The sequence below is a fragment of the Pygocentrus nattereri genome, chromosome 30 (genome assembly GCF_015220715.1).
Source record: "Pygocentrus nattereri isolate fPygNat1 chromosome 30, fPygNat1.pri, whole genome shotgun sequence".
Lineage (NCBI taxonomy): Eukaryota > Metazoa > Chordata > Actinopteri > Characiformes > Serrasalmidae > Pygocentrus > Pygocentrus nattereri.
Genome location: NC_051240.1, coordinates 12,990,324 through 13,000,463, shown reverse-complemented (window position 1 = coordinate 13,000,463; position 10,140 = coordinate 12,990,324). Strand labels below are relative to the sequence as shown.

The 10,140-nt window shown below is 39.9% G+C and overlaps 1 protein-coding gene and 1 long non-coding RNA gene across 2 annotated transcripts; both read left to right on the top strand.

The window, feature by feature from the left end:
• Positions 1–381: 381 nt before the first annotated feature.
• Positions 382–5,326, top strand: LOC108430875. The gene is made up of 4 exons (XR_001858107.2): positions 382–1,139; positions 1,454–1,668; positions 2,149–2,208; positions 3,782–5,326. It is a non-coding gene; the product is annotated as an uncharacterized LOC108430875 (long non-coding RNA).
• Positions 5,327–5,937: 611 nt separating this feature from the next.
• Positions 5,938–8,934, top strand: atp5mc3b (ATP synthase membrane subunit c locus 3b). The gene is made up of 5 exons (XM_017703685.2): positions 5,938–6,026; positions 6,228–6,322; positions 7,057–7,134; positions 7,608–7,798; positions 8,628–8,934. The coding sequence occupies exons 2-5, from the start codon at positions 6,284–6,286 to the stop codon at positions 8,740–8,742; spliced, it is 423 nt and encodes a 140-aa protein (XP_017559174.1). The 5' UTR covers positions 5,938–6,026; positions 6,228–6,283; the 3' UTR covers positions 8,743–8,934.
• Positions 8,935–10,140: the final 1,206 nt, after the last annotated feature.

The window sequence follows — 10,140 nt, the reverse complement described above, 5'->3', positions numbered from 1 at the left end:
TTTCCCTTATGATGTGAGTTATGTGAACAGGCACAGACTACAGGGGGCTGCACAAGTAGAGTTGTGAAATACTGATGTCAGTCTCGGAACCCTTTGATGCTGTACAGAACCTTATGAATCACTTCAGCATGCAAATTTTATTTTTTTTGTGTTTATGGTTCTATGTGGGGGTTCTGCTGTTGTCACTATGTCACAATAGCAGAAACCTTTTTTGTACCATAAAAGGAACCATATACAATATTACTACGAAGGCCATTGTTGATGGCTTGCTAGAAAAACAGTTGGTGGTGTTTTAAAACCCTTAAAACAATTAGAACAGCACTGTTTAAAAAATGCTAAGGTTTTATCGAGACTTTTAATTTGAAGTCTTGGTCGGCTGAACGTGACGAGAAGCTGTTCAGCCGTTTTAGTGTCGCCAGTTTTGCGCTTTTCTACGAGAAACGATTCGGGTGAATTTTTGGGGAGATAAGCTTGTAAACCATGGATGCAGATCATCTTTAAAATCGGGAAACTGAATGCGTTAGAAAAAAACGGGGTGTGTGTATTTTTGTGGCTGCGTGCTACACTTTACGTCGTGCCAACGTCGGCCTAGGCTGAATGTTTACGTCGCCATACGTCGTCTAAATGTCGTCACCTACATACAGGACGGGACCTCTGTGGAGTTTAATGACGTTAATTAAAGTCAACCTGCTTTTGGTCTATAAAGTGGTAAAGGCTGATGAATTGGCTGGATTGAAGCCCAACTCAGTGTGCAAATAGAACCAAACAGCCACTGAACACTGAGTTTAATTAAATCAGTAGTAAAACTAACTAATAATTGTGTAATACTGTCTAGATTTAATCTCGTGTGCATTTATTCACACGACACATGTGAAAGACAAATCTCAGACGATTCCCATTTAGTTCACTGACCCTCAGTTTGTTAATCCAATAGATTATGACTAATTTAAAAGTTAAAATAGTTATTAAGAATATAAAACTCTTGAGTTTCTTATAGAACTGCGCTGGACCTCAAGTGACAGGTGTGAGCAATCCAGTCCCCCCAAAAAATAGATGAACCAGATTACCAGTGTCCTTCAGTGTCTCCCCAGTCACAGGATCTGAATCTAATAAAACACCTTTGGGATGTAGCACAACAGGTAATTCCCAGTATTGAGGGTGCACCTGAAAAATCTGCGTTAATTGCAGTCATTTCAGCATGAAAATAACATTCCTAAGACATTCTGGTCCAACATCTTATGGAAACCATGGCACAAAGAATTGAGGCTGATTTGTGAGCCAAGGGAGGCACTACCCAGTATTAGTATAGTGTTCCTAATAAAGTACTTGGCGAGTGCAGTTAAGAAACAGTCCTTTCACATCTCTCATCTAACATCTAAGCAGTATTTATTATGACATACCAACATAGCTTATATCTCTGGTAAAAAGCAATAGTCTGTGTTTTTGTGTTCAGCTCTGATTCAGGTGCTCACATGTGTGGAACAGTTGAAGAGTCAGGTATCTGACCTGAACCGGAAGGTTGACGTGCTGCTCCGGCAGAACAGCTCTCTGCTGAGTGATGATGATGATGATGTGGAAGATGTCCAGGCTGGTTTGCCACTGTGGACGTTCGAGGACGTGGAAGTGCTGGAGCAGAAACTGCAAGATGAGATGTATAACAAGCTACTGGTGAGATTAATGGAAGCCCATCATACAACAGTGACTAATCCATGAGTTAATTGTGAGATTGTGTACTTCATATTTTAAAATATTATTTGTTTTCATAATAGATTAAATCATTTTTAACTGTAAAGACCTAACTTTGTCTGATTTTATTATTTGTATAATTTATCTTTTTATATGTCATCCAATACAGAAAATGTGTTTATTTACTGATTACCTGTTCTGAGGATAAAGTTCTGATAAACAAAGCATTTCTATCACATTCAGTGCCTCACATAGTCAAATAATAGACTTTTGATTCCATTAGATGATGAAGTAGAGGACATAAAAGATCATGCATAATATTTCACACGTACAGTGTTTTAGGGTTAATATTTTTTGTCTTTTTTTTAGACATTTAGAAAACATTTAACATTTACAAAATGTGACATTATGACTAGTTTGGTTGCAGAAACTTTGTACTGTTGCATTTTGTTTTTACTGAAGCAGGTTACAACAGCTGATGTGCTGTCTGCTTCAGTGCAGGAGGTCCAGCTCTCATCTGTAGTAAGTAACTTGCTTTTCTGTAACTTGCCTTCAAAATAAAAGTCTAAAAACTTTGCCAGAGCCAGTTTAAGGGGAGCCTGCCCTGCTGGAAAAAGATCAACAGAACCATTAGGATTAAACCTGAGTTTTTTTTTTTTTGTTTGTTTTTTTTTTGTTGCTTTCTAATGGGAACTGGCTTAATGGTTACAATTTGACACCTCTAGTTCCCTGTAGGACACATTTTGACCCCTTCACATGTATCTGTAGTCAGTCCCAGAACACCTGCTAAACCGTTAAAATCCTTTGAACTGTAATATCAACAATTCAGGAAAACACAAAATACCATTAATGACTACTGAGCACCAGGAAGCTAACAGAAACCTTCAATTGTTTCTGTGATTTTTTCAGAAGGGTGGCCACTTTTTATTTCTCTTATTATATCAAAAGTGTTATATATTGACTGCAAAATGCAAATGGCACCAGCAAGCAAGTCCTCAATGAATGAGGTGTTTTTAGCTGCATGGATAAAAACAGAACAACGTAACTTGTTTCTAGTCATAGAAAGTAGAAGGATGCATTTCACAAAAAATAAAAGAAAAAATATTTGTGTCTTTCTGTTTTTCTACAACAAACAGGTTTTAGCTAGTTTGGCTGTGTTACTGCCACTGACAGTGCTTTCAAGTGGTCTCAGTTTTATCAGAAAAACAAGCATCCCACCAGGATGATGGAGTTGGGTGCATTTCTGATGCAGTATGAATTGGCCATGTTGTGTTGTCAGCACTTTTTTCATCCTGGTGGATGATAAATGCAGTAAAACAGTAAAATGACCAAAAGGCATGGGATGAACTGTTGAAATATAATAAACAGTAAAAGTAAAGTACATTTAAACATGTACAGTTAACTTACTTTTTTTTTCATTTTTGTGTAAAAAAATGATTAAGTATTTACAGACTGATATTGCACAAAAGCTCTATAGCACGTGTCAGACTCCAGTCCTCCCTGGCCAAGACACTGCAGACTTCAGCACACTGCCTCATTAAGCACACCTGATTTAGCTCATCAACTAATTGGCAAGGCATTGGCATTAGCAAGCGTGCCCAATCCTGGTACTGGAGATCTACCACCCTGTGGAATTTAGCTCCAACCCTAATCTAACACACCTAAACCAGGTAATAAAGGCCTTTGTAAGGAAAGTTGAACCGTTTTTATGCTGTGTCGGAGGATGCTTTTAGAATTACATAAATGAAAAAGTAAACAAATGTAAATGTGAATAACATGCACCAAGAACTGAACTTTATAATATGTTTTATATTCCATTTTCACTTCTGAGTGACAACTAGGTGTAGCCTTATTAACATTGTAAACAAATGCCTTAATTACAATGCTAAGGGCAAATAAGAGTTGGAGTTACGACAGAATGGATTTAAATATGTTGCCATTCCTAAATTATGTCACAGGTGTTCACATACATTTTAAGGAGTAGGCATATAAAATGTGACTCAAGATTGTCTTCCAGGTTTCAGAGTCATTCAGTGCAGATTGTAGTATATGACGTGTTCCAGTCAGATGGTAATGATTGGTCATTGTCTTTCAGGAGCAGCGAGGGTTAACTTCAGCAACGTCACTGACGACCACATTGGAAACCTAATAAAGAACAGGCTCCGTTTGGCCAGGGACAGAGATGGAGGGAGGAGGTAAAGAAGCATCAGTGCTGTTCAGTACAACTCAGCTCTTCAACTCTGAGTTTGTGTCAGTGGCACACAGAGTACTGTTTACATTCACTCTAAAATATATTATTATCTAATATTTAAAAATGCAAAAGCAACCTTTTGAGGTTTCATATATATTTAATGTGGCTTGTTCAGGACACAAAGCAACCTTTGATGCATCATCATATAGTGTACATATAGAGTTAAAGCACAGGCTTATATACATGTAAGGATTTTTACATAAAGTGCAGAAAAGGGTTAGATTTTGCCTGTCACAGCCTAATGAAAACAGGCATTTTGATTAAGCTGCTGGCCCAAGATTCATAAAGACTATGTTGACTGTGAAATTCAAGTACTGTTTCAATGAAGTAAATACAGGTATTATGTCATGATTATGAACTCACTCTGGGTTTGTCATGGTCCTAATTGTAGATGCTAGTATAGTTGTTCATTTCATTAAGATTAAGAGAACCTTATTGGTCCCACAATGGGGACATTTTCGCCTCTGCATACACCCCATCCGTGAAGTGAAAAACCACACACACACACACTAGTGAGCATACACACACTAGGGGGCAGTGAGCACACTTTCCTGAAGCGGTGGGCAGCCCTATCCACAGCACCCGGGGAGCAGATTGGGGTTAGGTGCCTTGCTCAAGGACACATCAGTCATGTACTGTCAGCTATGGGGATCAAACCTGCCCCATGGTTGCTATTGTGGCAATTTGGAAGCCAAGAGCTAATTTTGACTTTATGGAGCATTCGGCTGGACTGCCAGTATAAACATGTTGCAGTTTGTGTCGTGTTTATAATTGTGTTTTTTTTTTACCTTGTAATAATATATCTGTTGTCAATGACTGTGATCTTATAAACTGATGAAGCCATTTGAAATACCATAAAACTTAGCACACAAAAACTGGATTAAAGTGATACTATTATGGTAACTCAGTTTAACTCCCATACAGTGAAACGAGCTCATTGTGATTGCATTGATTAATCGATTTTGATCACTTAATTTACAAACATATAGTGAAAAACAGGTACAGAAGTTGAGAAAGAAAATAACCAGAAAAGAAGAGAGTGTCTTTATGGAGCACACCACTACTAAATCTACTCAAGCATCTTACCTTACCATACAAATGGGCTGTAAACCATTGTCTAAATACTTTTAGTCACCATCACTTATATGACAGCAATCCACAGAGTTGAATGAAATAATCGATTACTATCTCAGTTTTCAAAACGTCTTCGTGTCCTTTGGTATGTTTTCAATTTGAGTGTTTTCAAATCGATAAAACGTCATGGCTAAAAACTATTTTAAACTTAAGGCACCATGCTTCTGTATTTTGGCCGCACAGAACTATACATTTGTGTTATTTCTCAAAATAAAAACTTTGATGATGATGTGAATAAAAAAAACAAAAATTGCATGTAGTTGTATTTGGTGTTGTAAGACGTTTATCCAAGGTTTAATGATACAAAATTTGATCCAAAGTTCGATTGATATAATATTTGATTTAGTCTGCCACAAAGTTAACTCCACCCCCTCAACCAATGAGAACAAATATATTTTCCTACAATATATACCTTGTTAAATTCTAATTTTCCTTTTAAAACTGCATTTTAGTAAACACACTGTTACAAAACACATTTTTGGTGGAATTTGTTGAAAACTCAGTTTGGATCCGACCTTTTTTATTTGAATCCACAACAAACATTTCTTTCCTTAACCGCAAGCAAAAAAAGCTTTGGCACTCCTGTTTTAGTTCTGAAGCATTTTTCTTTAACAAACAAAATGTAGCTGTGGAACATGAATAGGCATAGTAACAATAATAATAATAATTATTATTATTATTATAATTATTATAATGATGATGATAATACTACTACTACTACTAATAATAATAATAATAGAAATTAATAATAATAATAATAACAATAATAACAATAATAATAATAGAAATTATTATCATTATTATTAATAATAAAGTTCCATTCAAGTCCTTGAATGAATCTTTCTTTCGTCCATCGTGACCTTCAGTGACGCAGCCTGTGCATCCGGGGTCTTTTCGCTAAAAGGGGCGGGGCGCATGCGCAGCGGTTCTTCAGCGCTACGACCTCTGCAGTCCGGTAAGTGAAGGAGAAAATTTGCCGGTTAACGAAATTAAAATCTGCCATCATCCTAACGCGTTAAACTCTCAGGCGTCTTCTTTTCAGCCACTATAAGGTCCCCCTGACTGTGCTGTGTTTACAGAGACGCTCATTAGCGGCAGGTTGGTGCGTTTGTGTTGAAATATTTCACTGACCTTAGCCTGCTCGGTTCGCCCGCAGAGATCCGGCTCATCCCGCCCGAGTGTGAGTGAAGCGGTCGGCGAGCTCTGTTGAAAATGTACGCCTGCGCAAAATTCGTGTCTACGCCTGCACTGGTAGGTTCTTAATCGAAATCTTAAAGTGTTGTGAGTTTAAGATTAGAGCTGGGCTTATCTGCTTCTGGCTGGTCCTCATTCAGGGTGCAAAAAAGGCCCGTTGAGCTTGAAGCGTTTTCTCAAGCTAACGTTATGCTAATTTGTGCTTAAATATTGCCCGCCACTGTTAAATGCACACGCTTTTCAGCTGTGGTTTTGTGTGATCGCTGTGTTTCAGACAGACACCTACCTCGACATCTCCGTCTCCGAGTTCTTCTAGCTGTATTGCTAATGCTAATGTATGAAGTGCCTCTGACTCAAGGTCATCTTCTCATGCCGGCTGAAGAGCCTTAGAGCTACATTACTTGAGGAAATGCAGCGTATAAAGGCGCTTTTCTCTTAACCAAGGTGATATTTATTTCTCCGAGCTGCGGAAAAGGCCTGTTTAATTCAGGCCTGGAGAGGTTTGTTGGTGTCCTCTGCCACAGTCTGGCTAACTAGGCTAGCTGTGTAAGTTGTGGGCCATAATCATCAGTGTGTCTGTTTTAAATGTTCTCAGGTGATATTTTGATGATGTCCTTTGACTTGGGGGGCAGATTTGAAACCAAACTGAGTATTTCCTCTATATTATGACCAGTGCTGCTTACCTGGCTACTTGATTGCATGGAGCTTTTGATGCATGTTGTGCCACAGATGTCCCTTTTTGTATTTCACAAATGCAACAGCCCACTAACCCTAACGTTCGTCTGTTTCAGGTCCGCTCTGGCTCAAGGGCGCTTTGCAGACCCCTCTCTGCCTCTGTGCTCTCCAGGCCAGATGTCAAATCTGCAGAGGTGAGTTCAGGACCGTGTCTGTCTCGACCAACAGCTGTCTGTCTGCGCTTTGATATGGTTGGGGGTCCAAGACCCCTTTCACACCTGATTTGTTTTACACGTTTTGAGTGTCTGGGTTTCATCCAGTTAATCATCATGCTCCATGTCGTAGTTGGGTTTTGGTCTGAGCAAGTGGAGCTGCAGACTAAAATGATCAGGGGTATAGGTTTTCTCACAGAGCTTGATTTTATCTTAACCCTTTGAGCTTTGGGATTATTTTTCAGTTAAGAATGTTAAAATATACCAAGAAGTGCTTTTATTTTTTTCAGTGTTTAAGGCTTTTTAAGGAAGACACCCCCCCCAATTTATTATTTCACTTTTATTTCTTTTGCGTGTGTGGACTCGACTCATTTCTTATTCTTGTGGAGCATAATTTCTTATTCTTCTACACTGATAATAAAATCCCCTTCTCAATTTTTTTTTTTCTTCACTAGACTAGCCCAGTCCTCCTGCCACAGACCGGCATGTCCCAGGTTGCACTGAGGGGTTTCCAGACAAGCGCAGTGAGCCGTGACATCGACACAGCCGCCAAGTTCATCGGCGCCGGGGCCGCCACCGTGGGCGTGGCTGGATCAGGAGCTGGAATTGGAACAGTATTCGGCAGCCTCATTATTGGATACGCAAGGTACAGCACAGAAATCTGAATCTGCAGAACCCCAGCGAGGCTGTACGAAGAATGACCCCCAGTTCAACTTTTTACCTTTCTGCTTATATCTGCTGGGTTGTAAGATGCTACAGGCCTGTTTAAGGAAAGATGACTCTAGGATCAGTCTGAATGTCATTTACTACCAAACCCATTGATAAACCAGGCTGGTGCTCATGCTGCTCAACACTTTTTAAATGTAAAGCTGTTGGCGTGAGAGGTTTGCATTTTTCAGTTAGACTGTTACCAACACCAGCTGCACCCTAATGCCCCACTGCAACATAGAAATGGTAAGCTTGGAACTGATCCTTGAAAACTGAGTCTGATCAGAAGCTAAGCCTTGGCTCAGGGCAGCAAAGTGCCAAGCGTTTAAGTTTTTATTTATTTTTTAAGTGTGAATTTTCATTCATACTGACTGGGTACAGGTGATCCACAGTGCCAACTTGATGTATGAAGCAGTCGGCATACCTGTGGAATTAAATTTGGAGGAAGTTGGGGCAGAATGTTGAACTTTAGAAGTTACAGATAGTGAGATGTAGCTTATTGATCAGGCCAGCTTTTCGATCAGCATGCCCAGATTTGTCTGCCTTTCATCTTTTAAATACTGCTGTACTTGCAAGTGTGGATGAGTAACTGCCATTCAGATTTTTTTTTTTTTGGGGTCAGTGTTGCTTTGGTGTGGTCACCTCTTCACAACCAGTCCTGTAGTGTGGAAAGCAATGCACCCTCATTCTTACTGGTTGACTACCATGTTCATTTGAAGTATCTCAAGCACTTGTCAAATGTTCTTCATGCTCTTTGTGCCCTGCAGGAATCCCTCTCTGAAGCAGCAGCTGTTCTCCTATGCTATCCTGGGCTTTGCCCTGTCTGAGGCCATGGGGCTGTTCTGTTTGATGGTTGCTTTCCTCATCCTGTTCGCCATGTAAAGTCTGCACCGTCCTCCATCCCTTGCTGTGACGACGTGTCTTACACTGGCTACTAGGAGTTCTGTGTTGGTGTCATGACAGTTGTACATTTTCCAAGTTTTTCGTGGAAGGCTGACAGACTGAACAGAAGAACATGTATTGTAAAAATGTATCCAATTATACAATTAAAATACATGTATTTCACTATTTAAACTGTTTCTGAGCATTTTTTTTAGACCTGTAGCTTTGGAGACGTTCCTTCGGGTCTCTTTATGCCTGCAGCCACGTTGATCATATATTAGATGTTGGAGTAACTTGAAATATAAAGGACACCCCCCCCCTTTCTTCTACTTATAATTATGAAAATTGTAGACAGTTCAGAGGTGGTTGAAATGCCCTTTTTAGTTAAACCTGGAAAGTCCTAATTAAATTGTTCACAGCAGTTGTCCGTGATGGGCAAACCCAACATTTAAAAACGAATAATGCAGCTGAACGCTACCTCTCAAAGCCATTGTGCATAGTGGGTTCACCTTGTCTGATCACAAAGACCTTGATTTATACTACTTTTGAGGTTCTGGCCCAAATAGTGTAGCATGTATTTCCACAACCATTTCCTCTTCCAGGATTTGACCCCATTTTTAACGTTTGTGTAGAAGAAATAAAGTTATTTTGGATAGCAAGTAAGATGCCTGTATTCCTTGCATCAGTGCAAGGACACCAAAGTTGGTAAGTTTCTCTGATGAACATTTTGCATCACTGACATTGTTTACAGTTGCATAATTATTTTTGAAGTGTTGGTGGAATTTCTCTTTAAAGAAGCGTTTGGTCAGATAACACTGTGGCTGTCCATTTGCAGCTCTAATAGTCCTCAAATGGCCACAATCAACATGCACAAGATTAAGATGGGTCACTGTACACCAGCGGCTGAAGTGAGGCGTTTTGGTTCTCACGTGGTATTTGAGGACTTCCAGTATCTCGCGTGCTTCTCTCCTTGTTTGGAGCGCGACAAGTCCGGAACCAGAGGTGCTGGTGTTGGTAAACGATCGTAATGAGGGCCTTTTTAAAGTACCTTAAAGTGGAGCTCAGTCTGAAAAACTGAACTAAACGGAGCCAAAGTACCGATCAGACGGCGCAGCGGCCGGATACAGAGCTCTAAGACGAGCTCCTCGTTGCAGCTGATGTTTTTCACGGTTGTTTTTTTGCTCCGTAGCACGTGTGTCTGTGATCGCGTATCAGATGGACAGTCTAAAATTATTGAGGGGGAGAAGAGAGAAATATCCTGACCCGCACACGCCCGCCACACGCAGTTCAGAGGCGATACCCAGCTTCTGAACGAGTCGAGTTTTTGCATCGGTTCACACGTCCAACTGAATCGAGTCACTGTGGATCCTCTTGGAAAGTAAATTGACTTCTTTTTTT

Coding starts and splice junctions, on each gene's coding strand:
- atp5mc3b (XM_017703685.2), top strand. CDS start 6,284: ATGTACGCCTGCGCAAAATTCGTGTCTACGCCTGCACTG. Junction 6,323..7,056: donor TCGTGTCTACGCCTGCACTG/GTAGGTTCTTAA, acceptor CGTCTGTTTCAG/GTCCGCTCTGGCTCAAGGGC. Junction 7,135..7,607: donor CAGATGTCAAATCTGCAGAG/GTGAGTTCAGGA, acceptor TTTCTTCACTAG/ACTAGCCCAGTCCTCCTGCC.